Source organism: Falco rusticolus, chromosome 6 (assembly GCF_015220075.1).
Source record: "Falco rusticolus isolate bFalRus1 chromosome 6, bFalRus1.pri, whole genome shotgun sequence".
Classification (NCBI taxonomy): domain Eukaryota; kingdom Metazoa; phylum Chordata; class Aves; order Falconiformes; family Falconidae; genus Falco; species Falco rusticolus.
The window spans coordinates 37,958,729-37,980,031 of record NC_051192.1 but is presented as its reverse complement, the minus strand read 5'-3'; the positions used below and the strand labels follow the sequence as shown (position 1 = coordinate 37,980,031).

General features: G+C 39.5%; 1 protein-coding gene across 2 annotated transcripts in view; it reads right to left on the bottom strand.

Annotated features, from left to right (window-relative positions):
* The window catches only part of PDE7B (phosphodiesterase 7B), a 182,050-nt gene extending 179,377 nt beyond the window's left edge, over window positions 1–2,673 (bottom strand). The window contains exons 1-2 of one of the 2 annotated variants that reach the window (XM_037391541.1): window positions 2,577–2,673; window positions 2,298–2,412 (exon numbers count right to left, since the gene is read on the bottom strand). In XM_037391541.1, coding sequence (XP_037247438.1) covers window positions 2,298–2,318 — 21 coding nt within the window. In that variant the 5' untranslated portion in view covers window positions 2,319–2,412; window positions 2,577–2,673. Of the gene's footprint in view, window positions 1–2,297; window positions 2,451–2,576 lie in introns of those variants that run through there. The other variant, XM_037391542.1, reaches the window with a different exon arrangement.
* Between the last annotated feature and the right edge of the window lie 18,630 nt (window positions 2,674–21,303).

Here is a 21,303-nt window from a genome sequence, read left to right as displayed (position 1 = left end):
GCTGCTGTTATAATGGTATATTTATATACTAGTTTACAGAATGAAAATTTCACAGTTTAAAAAAAGTGATCTGTCATATATTGGATCAGACTGTAGAGTATGCCTTACTGTGCTTGGAATCGCTACGACTTCACTGGTGACAACTCTTGTCCACCCTACAGAAATAAACTCAGAATGAGCAGACATTCATATCACATGAAACTTCTGCAATACAGGTTGGTTTTGTTTTTTTTTTTTTGAGACAGAATGACTACAAATGTCAGTAAGCATTTCATTCACTGCAGAGAGGCCAGCTTTAAATTGTATTGTGTTCTCGATGCTGAATTGAGAATGTTCAGAGAAAGCATTGCAGATAAACTTTTCTTACTGAAGTAGAAAGTGTCACTTCCTCAGCTGAAGTCCAGTTAGCATATTTACTATTAGTATCACCAGTAGCAGCTGCTACAAAACACAGAGGCAGAAAAATGTTTATCAATGAAGTGAATAATTTAATTCTAGGAAATTATTCTAAACAAATGTCTTACAGATTGTCTTTTGAAAACTTGGATATCTTCATGTAGCTACAGGGTTGCTCCTTACAGAACAGGCTACAGTCCCCATAGACTGAGGCTTCCCCTTAGTCAAATTTACCAGTTAATCATCTAACAAATACTATATTAACCTTTCTAAAGTTGGGGCTAGAGAAGCAGCACTTTAGTTTTTGAAAGCAGCTGGCAGTTCACATAGTAAGATTTTGGGGAGGGCTGGGGAGGAGGGAGTGGCATGGAGATTACAGAGTAACAGTTCAACTAACAAAGCTTGACTTTGGGTTGTTTGGTGATATGAAAAAAAAATATCCTCAAGTATCTCTAAAGAGACGAAGCACTAAAGAGTGTATTTGTGACAAGCCTCTTTGTTTCTGCAGTCATCAGTGAAGATACAGCAAAGGAAATGGAGGAGCTGCAGTTATGCATTTGCAATACACAAAGTCCTTGTTTTCCCACTAGGCACTGCAGAATAGCAATTGTCCATTCACAGCACATATCACATCCTCTGCATTTCAGGGCTAATATTTTTGCCGTCCTTAACCTAGCATGCTTCAGCCTAGTGTAGTTAATTTTTGCAACCCTTTAAGGTGCATTGCATGAGGTAGGTGTGCTCATGTTCTGTTCCTTATGTGAATTGTTTTTTTCAGGTATGATTTTTAAAGTTAAACTAAAAGATTTTCAAATTGCGGAGGGTTTATATCTACAGCAGCATCTCAAACAGAGCTGTAAAAAGTCTCATTCCGCTGACTGGGAAAAATATGAAGATTGCTAGTCATTGAGAATACATGTATATTAATGCAATTAACAACAGAAATCAGCTGTGTTGGCTGAAATTATTTTTAAGACCACTCATTCACACACACACACACACACACACACGAGCTCTGACAAGTGGCTCCTCCTCCTGTATTTTAGAATCACACTCCTGAAAACAATGTTAGTTTTATGCTAGCAGTTGCTTTTGTTTCCTGCAGCACACACTGTCCACTGTAATGCTTCAATACTCATTCAAGGCAGATCGCTAGCTCAAATATGAATTGAACCTATACGCCATCAAACAGACTCCAGGCTACATTACTTCAACTTCCAAGCAAATTTCTACTTTTCTCTGTTTAAGTAGCAAAAGCTATCTGAAGACTGGTGTTGATATAAGACGATCAGCTCCCTCCCTTCCCACTGAGGATCTGCTTGTAAGTCAAAGCGCAGGCTGCTTCTTGATTTTGAACTTCTGAACCCAAACCAAGTAAAGCAATCTAAGCATGTAGTAAAAAAAAAAAGATGTGGTACATGTACTCCGAAAAATGAGCCTGGTATTCTTTTCTGCTTGACCTGTTTATTGCCAACTCTTTCTCCCTCTGCTCTAAACTCTCAGACTAACTCACAGCCCCCTCAAGATAAGAATGAGTTTCTGCTTTCTTCTCCCTTCATCGAAGCCAGCCAAGTCCCAGGTCTCCTCTCCTGCCACAGAGCAGTAGGAAAACATACAGAAAAAGCAATCACACTTTCCTCGGTGGGGTCAGAAAGAACTGCAATAACAGACTCTTCCCACAATCTTCTTTCGCCATCAAATGGTTAAATCAACATGTTAAAATTTTTATCTAGTTTGAATAAAGAGAAAAAGGGAGGAAATTCAAAAACCGGTTGCTGTAGTAACAATCACCACTAAAAATCTTTGCCACTAAATAATAGTATTATCTCCCTCTCCCCCTCGCAATTTTAGTTTCCCTTCAAAAATAATCATGCTGCCTCTTTCAGATTTGCTGTACATACCTCAACCATTAAACAAGACATTTAACCATAGTGGCAGTTCTGTGACCTTTGAATGCCGTGAAATCTCTAAGCGGTGCAGCTTGTTCATGAAGACTTGTACTGCAGAATCCAGTAACTGCATCCAGGATTAGGAATGGAATTAAGTAACAACGGCAAACAAAAATAAAAAAATAATAAAAAAAAAAAAGGGGCGGGGGGGGGGGGGGGGAAGGAAAAGGAAAAGGGCAAAAAAAGAAAAGAAAAGCTCCCCAAGTCCCCCAACCCGGCCAGTCAAACCACCTTAAGAAGGAGAAGGGCTCGGGCGGAGCGCACTCGGCTGCCGGGCGCGGGCCGGGGTAGCGCTGCCGCTGCAGCCGCCGCGGGCGCGCGGGGAGGTGCTGCCACCGCCGCGGGCGCGCAGGCCAATCCGCGCGCGCCAGCCCGCGCCCGCGCTGTCAGCCGCGGGCAGCCCTCGCTGTTTATGTTTCCTCGTTTCGGGAGTGACGTCAAAGGGCTTAGTTTTTCCTCTGCATGTGCTATTAATTTTAAACGACTACTATAGGAGGAATGTGGCAGTGATTTAGGCAGCCTACCCTACACGAAAGAAACCAGAGACGTGATTTATCTGTCCTGGGTTTAGCGCAGAAATATTAGAAAAAAAAAACATGGACATAAAAATCTAGTGAGAGGGGCTGGAAGGATCCAAAATATCCTCACAAAATGGGGAAAGGCTATAAATGTGCTTATATATATTGAAGTATTTGTAAATACACCCGAGATGTTTCCCAGTGAGAGCCGGGCTATTTGTATGGGTCATGGTGCAAAACCAGCGCCGATTCTGCCCTTGCCCTGGAGTGAATCAGGAGCGGCTTCGCTAATTCAGTGGTGTCACACCAATATAAACCTGGTGAAAGAGATAAGACTGAGGCTACCATACGCATCCCTTTATCGATCAGCAGTAGGTACATTGTGAATTAGTGGACTTCTTTCATTGCTCCATTCTAGTCATGGATGCAGTCGCCCTTGAGCTCTGCTGCCCCGTGCCAGCACCTGTTCGTTCCACCAGCAGGCCGCAGCTCAGCTGTGCTCGCCCATGAGCTGTGCTGTGGACCAGCACTCAGGGTTTTACTTCATAACAAACCCCATGTCAGAAGGGAAGAGGCAATGGCCAAGACTGGCTTCCAGCATCACCGCACCACTGTCGATGGAGAAGTTACGCAGCTGAAGCTTCAAAAAGCAAGTAATGTATATCAAGGTCAATTAGCATGGGCAACAGAGGCCATAACAGCACAGCGTAATTGATAGGAGGTCAGTTGACGATGATAACTGTTTAGTTATCTTAATCATTTTCACTTTATTGATTTGGTTTTCTAGGGATTCCTTTCGAAGAGATTGGTTTATGAGGCACAGTCCATTCCTAAATAGTCTTAATAGCCTAACATTTAATTTTAAAACACACTTAAGTGCTTTTGAAAGTGCATAGGCTGACAGCTCTCAAGAAAGAAATCTCTCAACAATCCACAGAACAGGTACAAAAATAGTAGAAGTAATAGGAGCTTCTCCATGACCACCAACTGATGTTAGCAAAAATGTTACTCCAGGCAGGCCAAAATATTTAATGATTGTTTTCTCACTGAAAAGTCTGCCTGTGCTATCACTGCTAATGTAATCAGCTTCAGCAAAAAATGCTAAGGGTTATGGTGCTGTAAATGCTGAAATAACATATTTTAAAAGTATTAAATAAGGTAAAGATTTACAAAATTAATTAGAGCTCATTAAATTCATCTGACTGTACTTAAGAGAACTGTATGAAGCAAAATGGAATGCATAAATAGGAATAATATTTGTCGTACACAGAAAATCATCATGTTCATCTTCACTTAGCATTGGTGAGGGAGCAGCTGAGTACTGCAGTTTGGGAATTGCACTTCAGGGACCAGTTTTGGGAATGTCAGTTTAAAATGACATGGGTTCCAGTGAGAATAATCTGGAGTTTGTGAAGAAAGGCTGAGATTGGCATTGTTTAGTCCAGGAAAGGAGAGCTGGTATGAATTATTCGCTATATAAAGGGTACATTTATCTAAAGAAAAGAAATAAACAATACTAGAGTTTATTCTTTGGCCTGGAGACATTATCTGTCCTTTAAACTCTTTTACAGCCTTCACGACGACATAGCTGCATCTGAGCTGGCAATAAGTCTCAAACCGTGCTTGGGAAGTGACCAGGATGATGCCCAGACTTTGTGGGGGCCCGTTCTAGAAACGTGATGTTGTACATAATCAAGGTCCACCACTTGGGCCTGTGTTCTGGCTCTGTTTGTTTTACCAGTATAGATAAAAGCAATTTGCACAGAAGAAGGGAATAAAGTTTTCTCTGTATTAATTGTGGTTAGAAAAATAAACTGCAGCAGAGGAGAGTTGTTTGACATAGGAAAAACTAAAGGCAGGACAGTCATACACAGAAATAGATAGGTGGTGATAGTCTGCAGTGTCCTGTTACCAGCTATTTTTAAAATGATGGTTTAGCAACCATCATTCATGGGCTGTTTTGATAGAGCTGATCCTAGTCTGGAGTATAGACGTAAGAGTAGGAGATTTCTGAATGGCTGTTCCAGTCCCACTTTTCCCATTTTCTGCATAGCTATAAGCATCAGTCTTATTAATAATATTATTAATATTATTAATAAAAATATAGTAATAATAATATTACACTGTGTTTAATGAATTACATGAACATATGGTACATTCAAGTTCTGCACAAGGTCTCAGATAGGTGTTGCCTCTCTCCTAAAGAAGCTAGAGGTTACTTCAGCCTCCTGGAATCATGTGGCTTTCTGACAATAAGTGGTCATTGTGGTTTTTACAATGTAGATGCTTCTTGGAAAGATGGAGAGGCCTGGAAGCAGTTATGACTGCAGTTTCTACTTAGACAAAGATAATCTCAAATGAGTACGTGCATGTATGGATGGGAAACAGATTGCATGGCTGTGCAGGGTGTTACAAGGAAAACCTTGGTTTCCTCAACATAACTACATGTTCCCATGGTGGGATAGAAAGGACTGCTGAGAAGAAATGGGCTTCATCTAACAAAGAAAGAGGGAAAACCATTAGCATTTTGGTAATCTGATCAGATATGTGCTAAAATGGCCTGTCAGGCTGGTGACATGAGCGTTCAAAAAAATCTGACCCACAGTGGCCTATATAAAAAAGCTGAAAAAATGAAAATTCTGTGATTCTTTGAAAAATGTCCGTGGAGGAAGAAGAAGAAAACAAACCAACTGATGCTCAGCCCAGATGTCACTACAATGATGTAAAATACGTTGAGAATAATAGAAGGAGCTGGAAAACTTACTGCAAGATCAAAATTACAACTTAATTGACATAACAGAAACTTGGTGGGGTATAGTCAAGTGGATATGTGACTGGAATACTAGTATGGAAGAGCACAGCTTGTTCAGGAACAACAGGAAGGAAAAAGGGGAAGGAGATTATGCCACATATCTCACTCAGATGTTCAGAATGCACCAGGAAACATGTATTGAAAGCCTGAGTGATAATACAAAGGAAAAGAATGTAAGCATCACTGGGGGATCTGCTGCAGATCCAGGCAGATCAAGTGGATAACTCTTTTTGTTAGCAATTAACAGGATTTTCTGAGGCACGGACTTGGCCATAATGGGAGATTTTAATCATGCAGCTCTTGGAAAAAGAGCTGAGCCGGGCTCAGACACCTTGGTTCATTCTCTTCAGAACCAGTGTTCAGAGTACATTTGGGAATCCCTCAAATTTATGAGCCTGTTTTTTTGAGCTTGACTAAGTAATTTATTGTACTTCCTTTTATAGTCCTGGCTCAGCACTGGAGGCACTTAATATTGTCTTTAGCTACTCTCCCTTCTCAACATAGATGGCACACCAAGGCATGCTGTCTCCCACCATGGGATGGCATTCCTCTTCTCAAATCTTCAGCCCTTCCACTGTGGTCTTTGGAAAGGAACTTGGATATTAGAAAGACTGCTTAATCTGCCTCATCCAAACCACACTGCTTGTACCCAGACATACTCCCTGAAACCTAAAAAAAAACCCCTAAAGTCATGTGAGTGCCAATCAAAATTGTGTTTGCACATGGTGGAATGGCAGGCACTGTGCATGGACAGGCGAAAAGATGCCTTCTTCCTAAGGTGCCTTCCAATTTCTTCCCGCTTCTTTATTTCTAGTCTGGCCATCTTTAGGAAGGGCTCCAGCCTGGGAACACATTGCTCTTCATATTGCTGTCAATGAGATCTGAGGCAGTATAGTAGTTTCAGAGTGTGGGAATACAAAGTGGAAAAAGATACATTCTTTTCAAGCTGCTGCCACTGCTGAATGAATTTATGACTAACTCTTCCTTTCCACATCCCTCAGGTCCCCCTGGAATTGCTCTGAAATACAAGGTTGTAGATGTTACAGTAATTCCCAAAGGTGTTGCTGCTTTCCCTTAGGACATGAATATGTAAATCTAAGGATGATGAAGACTGTGATGAAACTTGTCCTTTGCTAAGTTTGTTGCAGTTTTCTTTGTCAGGGGACAATAAAGGTGAAGAACTAGAGCAGGGGCACAGTCTTCTGTAGTCATGAAAATAAACGAAGGAGAGTGTGGCCAACCACAGTCAAAGCAGCAGTGTCAAGGAAGTTTATGATCACCTCACCCCAGGACAGCAGATCTAGTACTCTTGCAGGTGAATTTATATGTTAAGAGGGATATATTGCTGTTGGGGAACTTTTTAAGGCAGATTCCTCCAGGGTGAATCATGTGAAATGCTGGACAGTGACAAGATGTGGATATTCTGTGCCTGATTATTTACAAATTAACGCCCTCAGGTTGCTTGTTACAGATGCAATGAACAACTGGAAGCACCCTCGGTGCACAGCCTGTGGAACAGACTCCCTTACAGTTCTCTCTACCTGGGATCTGTGCAATGTTTTCGGTATATTTACAGGCAGCCTGTGTGACCTGTCAGAAGATGCTGTTGGCGGGTGATCAGCTGAGGGTCAGGGTTGTTTGGAATGACCGACCCAAGGCCAGGATGCAGAGGGCGGCATGACTCAGAGAAGCATGGAGGTAGGTAAGGGCATGATGTTGTTTAGAGCAAGGTGGTCCCCAAAGGAGGACACAAGTTGCTGATACGCTGTATACCTCATTTATCTGAGCCATAAAGCGGGTTTGTTGGTGCATAATTTAGACTTCTGGGCTTGACTTCATCTGACAAAGTGCTGTCATAACAAGAATACACCATTTCTGATAAAGGTGTCTACAACAGGGGAATGCTCTCCAGCTCCCACAAACTTATGTGTGCATTATTCTGTCTGTCTTTCCAGCCTTGATCCTACCTACCTATTGTCAGACATCTTTTCCAATACAATTTAGAAATTCAGCTGTTTCTGGCAAATATCTTTCCTCTAACTGTCCCCTATGCCCTATCAGAGTTCCCAGTCTCCTTTCCGTTCAGCATCTGCTCTCATCTGAATTGCTGAGTTAAAAAAAAAAAAAAAAAAAGAAAGTCTTTCTTTATATTACTCTCTTTCCTTTAGCTTTCTCTCTCCTTGGAAAGTGCAAAGCCAAGGACATATGCACAGGATAAATAACGGTCCCCTCTCTTATAATATTTGTTGCAACTCAAATACGGTTCAGGAATCTCAGTTTGGAAGTGGTTGAGGACAACAGTTGTTATCTGAGCCCAGCTGTTACAGTGAGTTCCCAGACAATTTGGGATGACCTTAGACGTTTCCCTGGCAAGGGAGAACACAAGGGCATTTGGTCAGAGGTCAGCACTAAGGATTTGTAAACAGCCTCCTATATCATAGGGCAGAAAAGGAAATCTAAGGATGTACAGAGCTTTAGGTGCCCATGCATAGGTACCCCCAGGATTTAGGCAGGTACAGTGCCGAAGGAAGAAGGAAATTGACACAGTAGGAGGGTCTGGGGGCTTGAAGGTCCCTAAGTAACAGTAGAAGAAATAGATATGAATTCTATGTACTGGTGACAATTTTTCTAACAAGGCTAGGGAGAAAGTACTTAGAAAGCTACTTCTATAGTTTATAAAAAACTAACATCACATTACTGCTTTATAAAATTTATATTGTCTGATGTATTAAGATCTATGGAAAATAACTTGTTTTGTTTAACCTAAGAACATTTGGAGTTATGTAATGTGACTAGATTTTTAGAAAACCTCTCCACTTCTATATACTTATTAATAGATTTTAGTGATTGGAAAGTTCCCAAATAAAATGGATTTTTTTTCTATTGAGAGACTATAGAAATAATTTCTCATCTATGGATTAGGTAGTTCACATAAACAGCATTGGATAAGCTCAACAAGCTTCATATAGGGTGATGAAAGCATCAGGAAGTTTCAAATGCCCATTATCCTGGGGAACTGATCTAGAATATAGTGGGACCTTGATTTTCAGAAGACATAACTCCTGAATTAATTAAAAAATAATTGCATACATGAATATTATGAACTAATTTAGGGTCCAGTCATAGTCTGGTTTCTGTTTTATAGTGTTTACATGAGTTTCAAAGGGTGTCAGCTGGATTACTAGTGAAAAGGTCCACCGCATGTCTTGCTCTCAGTCAGGCTTCCTGGCCAGTAGTGCACAGAACAGTGGCAAATCCCCCTGTCAGCGCAGAGCCATACTAGCAGAGATGTAGTTTGCGCTGCTGCTGCAAATGCTGCATATAGGCACAAAGGACTTCACTATCTGGAACGAAGAAGCTGACACACAGTTCAAGCCATCGAAAAAGAAGGATGAGAAAACATTGTTGTGAATGACTCATATTTGTTTTAGTGATCAGTCCAGATGTGAAAAATTTTGTTTGCTTGCTAATGTGATTTGATTGCAAAACCAGGAAAATTATGGCAGAACAGAAAGGTGAAATGTTTAGTGTTCTCCCTTACCTGAAAGATGACAAACTTTCTTTTATTTTGGCCAATGCTGAGTACTTTTGTCTTCACTTTGATCACTCATAGGTGGGTGGCACAACTTCCCTCTAAAATCCAAACAAGTTCAGAGAAAATTTTCAGTTGTAAAAAGCAGCAAGATCAGCAAATCCAAAACTTGTATCTTTTTAATAGTACTGTTGCTGATACTTCTCCAAATTCATCCAGCCCTAATTTGTACAAACAATTTTTGTTTATCTGCTTCTTTTCAGCTAGTAGATTATTTTATGAAGCTCATGGTGTTTAAGACAGTTGAAAAAAATAAAGCAAAAGCAATGTTATTTTATGCCACAAAGGAAGTTGAAACAACAGAAAAACAAGAACCAATTCTGCATTGAAGGATTAAAAGCCGTGTCAGAAAGGTCAGTATATCAGTTGGTGAAACTGTAGAAGTGAAAAAGTATTGCAAGAAAAAAAATAAATCCTTGTTTGTTCAGCTAAGTATCTTATATTTTATGGCCAACAGAGGTAGGAAAAGTAGTGATATGGTAGTTTTCAATTCAAAACTTCTTTTTTAATATCTAAAAATTTGTACTGCATCACAGTTTTACACAGATAAACACACAGGTAAATATTTTCTTGAAAAATACTGAGGAAAATTGTACACAATTCCTAATTTTTCATTTCAATATCCATAAACTACGAAGAGTTGAATCCTTGCTTTTTCTTCTTTTTTCCTACCTTTATAACATTTTAGTTGCAGGACTTGATTGTTGCTTATGAAAATCTTTGATCAGAAGTTAGAATTAGAGTGGATTTTGTAGAATAAAGTGAATTTCAATTTATTTTAACAATTAGGCATTTCACTATGTTTTTCAGATTTTGAAGATTTCTTTCTTATTTTATTTTAGCAGGCATTAATAGGCATTGCTTGAAATGAAACTGAGGCCAACATTTTTGGAACAGGATTATTTAATCTATTAAAGGGAATTTTACCTTTTGCATGAAGCTAATAATGATTTATTTTCTTACCCTGTTGAACTGAAATGTGGTAGCATGAGCCAGCAGGTATAGGTCTTTAAGTTGAAAAGAACATTGAGACATGCAAATGAAAATTAGTGAAAATCATTTGGTTTTGCTCAGCAATTAGAACTTGCACATGAATAATGATTTGGCCAATCAGTTGTATAGATGCCCACCTATTTTATTCCCTTTCACGTCCTTGCTCCACAGCCTGCATCACACCTGTGTTTCGGGATTCCCATAGAGCCTGCAAACATTAAATGGGCTCTCTTCAGACAATCTGCGACTCTACAAAGTTGTACTTATTTCGTGGTATGTTACATCTTCAATATACAGAACTGAATACAAATTGTTCCTCTGTTTTATGTATTAATCAGAAATAGCGAACCCTGGCTAGTGCCCCTCCCCAGTACTATGACTACACACGCTGAGTTGTAATCCTAACTCACTGAAGTCTTCCAGCATTTGATTATTTTGTTTCATTACTTGAAATTAGTCAGTGTAGTGATAGAAGTAGTATAGTCAGATGAAAGAGAAAAACACTCCCTAACAAAACAAAAGGAACAAATTCTCTTAGAAGCATACAACAGTCATAAATTCTCAGCAGGTCTAAAATCTCAATGTTAATCTCTTCCATACTGCAAGGTTTGAGTCTCAGTTTTTCACATTTTTTTTTAACCTATCTTGTTTAAATCATCTCAGTGCTATGGTGTCTGAAATGCAAGCCAAAACATAACTTCTTTTCACAGAAGAGGAAGGACGTTGTTGGGGTCACAAAATTCCATTTCCTTAGCACCTTACACAAAAACATCCCTAATTACCCCACCATCACACACATGTAAAACAGTCTGCAAAGTTAAAGAATATGTGGTAATGTATCATCAATTAACATTTATGCATTAGTGGATCAGTTGCTTTAAAAGAACAGTAATGATTTGCAGTGGTTTTCTATGCAGTTTGAATCTTTAAAGGAATCATAACTAAAACTTTTTAAAAGAGGAAGTTGAAACTGGTATGAATTCATTCAAATGCTAAAAATGTGAATGCTAGGTAAGGTAGGTAAGAGTCATGAAAATAGTGGAAAGTATTGAAGATACATAATGCATCAAATCTTTGATTGAAGTCAATGGGAGTTCACCATTCACTTTAACAGATTATTACTGCTATACTTTATGATGATATACTTGTGGTGAGTATATTCACTGTTAACAGTGTAGAAATACTTCAATCATGCTAATCTTTGCATTTACTTTACATAGATTCAGAACCTTGATAACAAACAGTTAAGACACAAAACATAGACACACTCAACTCCTCTTGTGCAGGCAGATCCGTTAAGGACAAATACAGGTTGCTTTGATGTTGTGCCAGCCATCTGCAATTTTGTAAATTACTATTAGAATACCGTAACATTTTGAGACAACTTGCCTTGGCAACACTGACATAGAACAAACTGTTAACTTTTTGGTCAGCTGCTTTCCTCCTTTTTCAGTTGTCTGATTCCAAGAATTTGTGATACATGTTTTCACAGAAATTAACCAAGACCATAGCTTCCCCCTGGCTTTGCAGGCAATAGATGAGGTTGGGTGATGGGTCATTATTCCCTTAGCTCCTCAGCCTACCTATCACCTGGAGGCTGCTTTCCTTGCACCGATGTGCTTTTTGGAGCTGCTTCATGTACAATTTGAGTTGCTCTTCATGTGACAACAGTGACCTGCATGAGAATTGTCTCCTCCAGCAATCTGACTTCATCTATTCCATGCCCCAATACAGTTTGTTGATTTTAAACCCAGGATATATAAGAACCTAGGTTACTGGTAATTATGGGGGATTGCATATAATATTGCATATAGAAATACTTGTTTTAATGTGTCCATGGGCTATTGTAGGCACAGATTAGCTTACCTAGTGCTTAGATTTATTTTTTTAATGATTAATGCTATCTTACACACATATTCCAGACTTGCAAACACATGTAAATGATGATTTGAAAATTTGGTTCCTTTCCTATAAAATGCTATAAATCTTAGGACACATCTTTTCAATTTCTTTTAATGTAGAAATACTATCAGTGGATAATTCTAGTAGGACATCAGAAAAGTAAATTCCAATAATTTAAAGGCAGTGTATAGCATTAGATGTAAGAAATAACAAGTATACTTCCTTTGGGACTATATGCGGTGCATTATGCATTCAGTCTGAACTTCTGATGACACAAATGTGGTCCCAAGTAGGGTAGAATAATTATCACAACAGTAACACACTGATCTGACAATATGAATATTTCTGTTAATTAGCATCAGAGGCATTTTTTAGCACACCAATAATTACAAAGTTACTGTGGCATTCAGCCATTGAACTATATTACAGATAGGATGTAGCTACCAAGGCCCCCTAGATTTTGAAGTAAAGAGCTCTCCTTTAGGGTGATTTAGGCTGAATTTTTAATGGCATCAAACAGGACCTCAGTTAACGCTCCCTGTTACTGCATCTGACCTACCTGCCTCCTGAGCACACACTTTTGCTTTATGAGCTGAATCCTTTCCCTGTAACCTCTGCAGATCCACCACAAACCAGGTGCTTGGTGTCCCTGCTTTGCACTCTTAAAATATGCAATCCCTTTCCCAGATGCTTGCATTGCTGAGGTGCATACAGTGTAGGTCTCTGATTTCTGTCTTTCATGGTCCTTCTGTCTGAATTTCCTTTTCAGAGTCACGAGGTTTGTTAAACACATGAAAATATGTTTTTCCAACTATTATTCCCCAGTAACTATTAGGAATTATGGTCAAGCCAAGCTAGGGGATTGAATTAATCTCCTGAAGGTCAATAAAGACATATTAAAATAGCAGCTAAATAAAGACTATTAAAAGTAATTTCTATTCCATTCAATTGTCAGGTATGGCTACATATCCTGTGCTTCTACAGTTTGGGTCACATCTGAGACTCCAGGTTATTGTGCAGCGAAGAGAAAACACAGACTCAAAATGCTAGGAATTACAGCTGTCATGCTGAAAGGACACCAGCCACTCACACTGAAGTGCAATTGCCCTTTATCTAAGTTGTCTTTCTAAGTGGCATTTTTCTGTGATGACTAAGATCACTTGGTACCACAAAACAAACCAATGTCTAATAAAGGCAAACCTGACATAAATGGAAACTACTAAAGGACAAAAATGAGCAGAAAAGAGAGAAAATTTTACCAACACCAAGCATTAAGGAGAAGATATATATATTTTTACATGGTCCTAAACCTTTCCAGTATGCTTAACTTTAAATCCTAAAGGCAAAATGTCTCACCCATGAGATGCATAAATGGGCTAAACATGACTCAGATTAAGGGCAAAACCAAGCACGTGGCCCGCACTGTCACACAGAAGGAGATGAGCTCCATGATGCTCAGAGATTAGCTCAGCTACACAGTGAGGACCAGGAGAGATTTGATAGCTGATGCCTTGTTAAAACAATAGCAGCATTACAGACCACTCTCACAAACTGAGATATCGACTTGTCTGATCAGAATTGTGAAACACACTTTGGTCTAATCAATCTGCCTGGTTTAACATGAACAGTGTTTTTTACTTCTGAAGTCCCCATTTAGATTTCCCTAGCTACACATAAAATCCTCTCTGAACTGCAGTTACACACACACACCCCCACACACACCCCCCCCACCCAATGTATTTCTTACTCTTGCTTAAAATGTCAGTTTTTACCATTATAAAATTCAAGTGATCTGTACCTATTCCAAAGAGTGGACAATATGATGCTAAGCATGGATGAAAGTACCTGTTCTTTTTCACATTGGTCAGTCACCCTGTGGAAACAGTGTTTCATGAAAGACTCCTTTATTTTTCAGTTAGCCACACCATCCCATCCCATCCCTGGAATTTCAAGATCAGAGGACAGCAGAATAATTTATTACAAAGTTAGCACACATTTAAAGAGAATTAGTTCAAAATTAAACTTCTTTTAAAAATGTTTGACATTGACTGAAGGAACAATTCTTTAAAATGAGACACTTTTATACTTTGTATGTTACTGTGTCTTTATCTGCACCTTCTGTTTTCACTGCTGTCTTGCTTAGATTCATTTGTAATTATCAGATAAACACTAATTGAGGCAATAAGCAATTGCAATCATTATTTGAACTAGTACTAAGGAACAGAAGTTGTACTGGATGAAACACTGACACTAGAGAAGACAGCTGAGATTGGATTAGTATAGAAGTTAGGGATTCTGACTCAGGGCCTTAGGTTTTAGTCACAACATGAACCAAAACCAGTTAGTTTGTGTTTATTATTTGTTGGGACTGAAAAGTTTCAAGAAAGATTTTCCACTGTGACTGAGTGCAGAAGCACTAGAAATCTGCTGAGGAAGCATCTTCTGCCCAAACATGAAAAGCCTGAGAGATTTGCCTGGCTGAACTTGGATACAGCATTATAAATAATGAGCATGTGTCCAAGAAACAATGCTGAATTCCAAGGTTTGCTGCATGCCATTTATCTCTACCACACTAAAGAGCTATAGGAGCAAAAAAACCTGTCTAGGGTTTGCCACTATCCCTGTATCAGAAGTTGTGCTCGTGTATATTACTGGAAATTTTTAGTTGCATTGCGTACAATGGATCTCTTATGCAGTTGCTGTTCTGGAAGAATAGAACTGTCTATGCTTATTGTAGCAAATGGACAAAGGAGAGGAGCAATAAGAGCAAGCAGTAGGCAGGGGAAGATCTGGCTTGTATGTTGGATTCAGCCTAGTACTTGAATTTGTCCATTACGTGGCTACAGAAAGATCCCACCTTGTTGACTCACCGTGCAGCTTTTCCCCCTACTCCTCCCAGTTGTATCTATTACTACCACTGCTTGGTTCTCTATTTGGATGCTATGGTGTCTTCCCAGGCTTCCCACGCATTGTAGAACAACCGGTAGGACACTTCCCAAGCTCTCAGGGGCCTGTTGATCACACTTGTCTGCATCACTTCGTAATTGCCTTTCCACCTTCAGATCCAGAGCTCTACAGATTTGGGTGGAAATAAATTTTAGGACAAATAGCAAAGTATGGTGGGAAGAAGGGGGCAGTCAGGTCTCCCTGATCTCTGTATAGATCTGAAATTAGAGCTATCCTCTGCTATCTGAAATAAAAATCCTTTCTGGAGGTCTGTCAAGAACCAGAGGCAAGGTTTCCAAATCATCAATTTGCCAAACGTGGTGCTTGCTGTCTCCTTCTCCAAAAGAGACGTAATGTTTTCTAGTTCTCCCTAACTCCCAGTCTAGAGAAAAGAGGCATTTACAAGTCCCCATAGTTTGGAAAGGGAATTCTGTGATGTGTGCTAGGCCATGTCAGCACAGGCAGATTCAGGCTGCCCACAATTGTTTTGCCCATGTTTTGTGCTGCTGCTGAATGAGCCAGCTTAGACGTGAGAATCACAGAAAAGCATCCAGGTAGACAAGACCTATATGCAACTCTTGAAAAGCCACTTTGATCTTTGAACAGCACCATATAGCTGCTTATAGAAAGAGTGGCTGTTCTGAATGATGGCAGTAGCCACAGCTCGGCAGCAGCTGCTGTCTTCCAGAGAGGCAGGGTTCTGCTGGGGAATCCATGGCTCCTTTGAAGTTCTTGCAGACAATGCATCCACATTGCTGTAGACAACTGCTTACCAGAAAGAACTGTTGGACCCAGCAATAACTACACTCAGTGTGTAGTAGTAATGGCAAAAGGCTGGAACTGAGTTATGTTTTTTTCTGTATTGTACTAAAAGACTGAAAAATAGTTTTAAAACAGAAGTATGTTCCATTAGCACTACCAAAAATGTGAAACTGCTGTCTCAAAAAGAGGGTCACATATTTTACTTGTGTTTCTCAGCACCTTTTACTGCAAAATCCTGGTCCATGACTGACAAGGCAACACCAGTAACAAGCCGAAATTTCTTCTTGCACTTCCCTACTACATTGCCTTATTGCACTATGAATTTTCTGAGAGAATGAGGGTTTCTTTAACAATTATTAGTTAGAAAGCATTTGAAAGTGTAATAGGCGTGCACATACAACACTTTATTAATTCTTTTGCTGTTGAACATTTCACTGAATATACCTATTCAGTAAAGCAGAGGAGCTCATGAAATTAAGTGGCTGCAAAGCACAGAGAAATTCCTTATACATCAGCTCAACGAAAGTGTGAACCACTTTGATGGTTAAGACACGCTTCACTTTGGCTGATGTGCTCAGTTCAGCTGCGTCACTTCCATCAGGTCAACTGTAAGTTTATTCAGGACCGTTGGAGAAAGCTCCTTATTTATTAGGAGATGTGTACAAGCATTACTTGGGAAAAGGGGAAGTATTTAAGCTTTTCTAGTATAACATATGTTTTATAAATCTGAAACTCACCGAAGTGGGTATTGCTCTGGAAAAATAGAACAGGATGATGATAATTACTAAAGACACTCATTACAGTAATCAAGAGTGGTAGAGGTCATGCAAATGAACACAGTTCAGGGAACAGGATATGAGACACTTTGACTTCTCTGGATGGAGGACAGGGAAAGAGACGGGAGAAAATGTTAAAGGGGACTGCAAAGGAAGGAAATGTGAGACAGAGTGAAAAGTGGGCAAGTCCATATAATTTACGTCAAAACTGCCTTAAATAAGAACAGCCAGGAAGATATTTCAGACTTTTTTCCATTTCAAAGGTACTGAAATAATTTATGTATGAAATGTGTAAAGAATCTTAAAATCATTTGGTTTTAGAGTAGCCACAGATGTGTGAGATCAAACACATAGGACTTGATCATGAACGAGATGACAGAATGGGAAACTGATGGGAACAAAATGAACTGAACAGATCTGATTTTGTCACTACAAATCCCGCTGAATAGAGATGCATTACACCTCTCAGTCCTTCCAGGGACTGTGCATCAGTCTGGCTGTAAGTGAGCGTCTTCCTTGACATGCTGCAACAAAACCTTGCTCAGTCCTCCCCCTAGGCTCAAAGGGAATCCTTTCTTTCTGGTTCTCTCAAACAGGCCTGAAGGTCTCCCTTCTCCTGTAGCTCCTCGGCAGTTTCTGACCAGCAGAGCACAGCAGAAGCTCAGTACAGCGCTAAGCCCAACATACCCACGTACTCAACTCACTGCTACTGCCTCCAGCTGGAGATTTCCAGAGAGGCTGGGAGAGGCCTCTGCCTAGAAACTTCCGGCAGGAGTGGATATGTATTTTGATATACCCTGAAAACAGCGTTCGCTGCATTCATATGTAGCAGTGATTTGCTGCTGGTATATGTATTGAAGAAACTTCCTTGAAGTTTTTGTCATGCAGTTCTGTTTCCTTCCCTGAGCTGCAAGAGTAGAATCAAAGGTGGGCAATGTCATGGTTTAACAGGCAATTTCTCAAGCATGAAGTCACAAGCATGGTTTTTATTTCACTTGTTCAATTCAGTTCAGTCTCAGGAAAATAAAAAGCAGGAGATTTTTTAAAAATAGTTTTCCAGTTAGATTTTTGTTAGAAGGCATTTGTTCAGGATGAATTCCACACAGAAAATGAGGCTTAAACAACACTTATTTTCTTTAATGTTACTCTGTAAAGATCTGATTGAGTGATCCAGCCTTCCTCTTAGTTAAGTGACAAGTGGAGGAAATCAGTGTCATCCTTTATATAGAGCCAAAGGCTGTCATGGTTTTGTTAGATGTAAAGCTAGAGCCATGGAAATTACATGCAGAAGTTAGTCAGAGTGTGTGTAGGAGTTATGATGTCCTAATAATCCCTTAGTGTAAGAACATGTCTTGGGGAACTACTGGCTGAGAAGTAGAGAGAATATGCATGCACACAGTAATTGCTATATTCTTACTGTCTTCAATGGGAGCACTAAAATCTCAGACAGAAGTAAGCTCCTGTTGGTTTTCTTGTGGTAACGCCAATTCCTTTTGTCTGTGTGCATCCATCAAATTATTTGTTGACTCCCTCTACCATTCTTCGTACTAGTGCATACGGCACTGCTTACCACAGGCTTCTATTTCCTTTAACTCAGCACCAGACCATTCTTGAGAAAAAGCTGATGAAAAAAACCAGTGTACAAATTCAGCTTCGAATATAGTTCAGTTCTGGATCAGTTGAGAAAAGCTACTGCTGTGCAATTGTTCAGTCACATATATTTTAAAGATTGACTATTTCACCTGAATTCTGCTTTATCTATCCATAAATACGCATAAAAATTAACTGATGATAAAACATCTACAGAAATTCATGTTCCAGTGTTCTGTTTCAATTGATTCTCAATCTAAACTGCTCCCCTTAAAACAGTAAGACTTAGTATTTTGTTAGTATTGTTTTCCACAAGGGGAAACATTTGATTTGCTGTAATTAGGCAAGGCAGCAATACATGCCATCACTTATCAAGCTGAACAGCAATTGACTTTCATGATTGTTTGCCAATCTTCAAGCATTAATAGGAAGCCAATGTTGTTTCTTTTGACGTAATCTCTGTACAGTAAATAGGGCACTTGTGCAAATTTGATCGGCTTCATTAAAGCTTGTGGAGCAAGAGAAAAGGAAAAAATGGTGCAGTGTAATGGAGTGTAACCATGGGACACTATATTCTGTGATAGTAGAGAGTTGCCAGGGGAAACTGAAAGATGCAGATTACAAACATGTTTTGTAAGGGAAGAAACACAGATAGTGGAATGGTGTCTTTTCTCTCTCCCTTTTCTATGTGTGACTGCAGTATATTCACAGAGCTCATACAGAGCGCTCATATTATGCCTTCTGTACTGTCCTGACTGTCCGGTTTTAAATCATTGTTGTATGAATGCTTAGCAGAAGTTTGTTAGTACCAAGCTTGTACATGGTTTGCCTGACAGCGGCTTAATTTTCAAATGCAGTGCACCCAACTTCATGGGTGCCATGACTCACAGTTGGCAGCCTCCAGACAGAGCAAGGAGTACAGTCAGCCAACCTTCCTTCCTGTTGGTTTGGGTTGTGGTTTTTTACACTATCTGATTAGATCAGCTGTTTTTCCCCAAGAAATGCAATCAAATTTCTGAGATGGACTTGCTAATTAATATGCATTCTAAACTTTTTTTTACTATGTACTACACTAAAGGTAGAATATTCAAGCTAACTGGAACCAGATCCATTTTCACTGTGTTTTGTACCTGAATCAGGTACCTCTCTTGACAAAAGTACATATTACATATCAGGAATGCAACCGAAAGCTCTAAGTAGATCAACCAACAAAGTCACTAATAACCACAGCTTTTCTTTCTGTCCCTTCTTTATGATGTGTCTGACTAGATCTATAACTGCACAAGTGCAAAACAAATTCCTCCCTTGCACAGCCAAGCAAATCAGAAGGCACAGGGCAATCCTTCCATGCCCCTTGCAAACCCTGTATCTGGGTCAGCCATCATGGCAGTTAATGATATTATCTGAGTGTGAAACTTGCTTGCTGTGAGCATCCTGAGTAGTCATTTTCAAGGAAGCAGCAATGATGCAGGAAGACTGTAGCTGAGAATCTAAATCACCTTTTTTTTTTTTTTTTTTTTTTTTCAGATGAGGCAGCAGAAAGCTTGCTGCCTTTGCATATAACACTCTCTGAACATGATACCATACATATCATGCACTGGGCAGGGCAGACTGGCATTGCCTAAGTGCGGGCCAATAGTTAATACATTAAGCCAAACTCTCAGTAAATCCTCGGGGGTGCGGGGAGAAAAAAAGAAAAATCCCACCCACTCCTGCCAAGGCAAAGTGAATAAATCCTTCCATTTATACCTAATGCACTGGCTGCCCCAACATACAGCAATTACCTCTGGATCACCAAAACCAAGTCTAGAGTTTTTCATATAAGTGTTTTTAATTTAGAGTTGTATTTGTGAATATCCCCATAGCACCAGAGGAATCCTTCCTTGTAATTAAGCAACTCTGAACATAGCTTGTAGAATACAGCTGCAAACCTTGTGATTTTATCCTGTCTCTGAGGAAAATTCACAAGGGAAATTTTTCCTTTCTTTATCTCACAGCCTAAACCATCTATTCAGCCTGCAATTCACCAGGTTATGGCTCCTGACGATGAGACATGCTCTTATGTAGAAATGAGATTTATCAGATGCTGAACTGCATTGATCTTTACAATGAGAAATAGTTAATCTATTTTCACTAAATCAGCAAAGCTCCTAGTGAAAAACGACCAGCATGTTAGGGAGACAACTACAAAAAGAATGGATTCTTAATGCCAGAAGTGCCATTTTCAACTTTGTTATAGAAAGAAAGCCAATTCAACTAGGAACTCATGGATGTTCATAGATCATCCCTAAATCTGAGATGCTCTGTAGTGTTTTGACTACCATGGTCCTGTTTTAAAACCTTGCTTTTAAAAAGGATATGCTCTTTTCCCCAATACACATTATATCTAGCTTTTAGATACTGCTTTTATTCCAAGCTATTCAGCGGTGCTTGTATCTAAACACTATCTTTCTTACTGTCTTTGTGTATAACAGATTGGGAAGGAGGCACAGGGCTACAGTGATTTATATGGAACAGTGGACGAAGTGAGGCACACAGATGAGTGCGCTGTCCTGGAAATTATGTTGTTTGCAACACACAGGCACAAAGTGCTACATTTCACAAAGAAATACTGAAATCAGAAATCAATCTCTCTACAAAATACTGATACAAAGCCAAAACACCATTATCAAAACAGCCAGACTAACACATGTGAAAATGAACAAAACCCCAAAAACATCTGAATACAAGGCCTACCCCTAAATACAGGATGAATGCTTTGCTAAACTGGAATCTGTGGGGAGAGCAGGGGAAAACTAGTTCAAATGTAGTAAAAAGAAATTTATCAACTTTCAAACATTTCACCAATAGCACTAGCAGATGAATAGAAATCCAAATTTTCTGTACTGATTGATGTAGCATGTATTGTTCAAACCACTCTGGTTTGCTCAGATGCACTGAGGATGCATTCGAACTCTCGGATTGCCTTGTTACTGTGTATCACACAAAGGCTTTCATCTTTTAACTGAAATAACAGGCACCCAAACTGAAAAGAATTCAGAATAGTTCCACAATAATTATTTCAGGT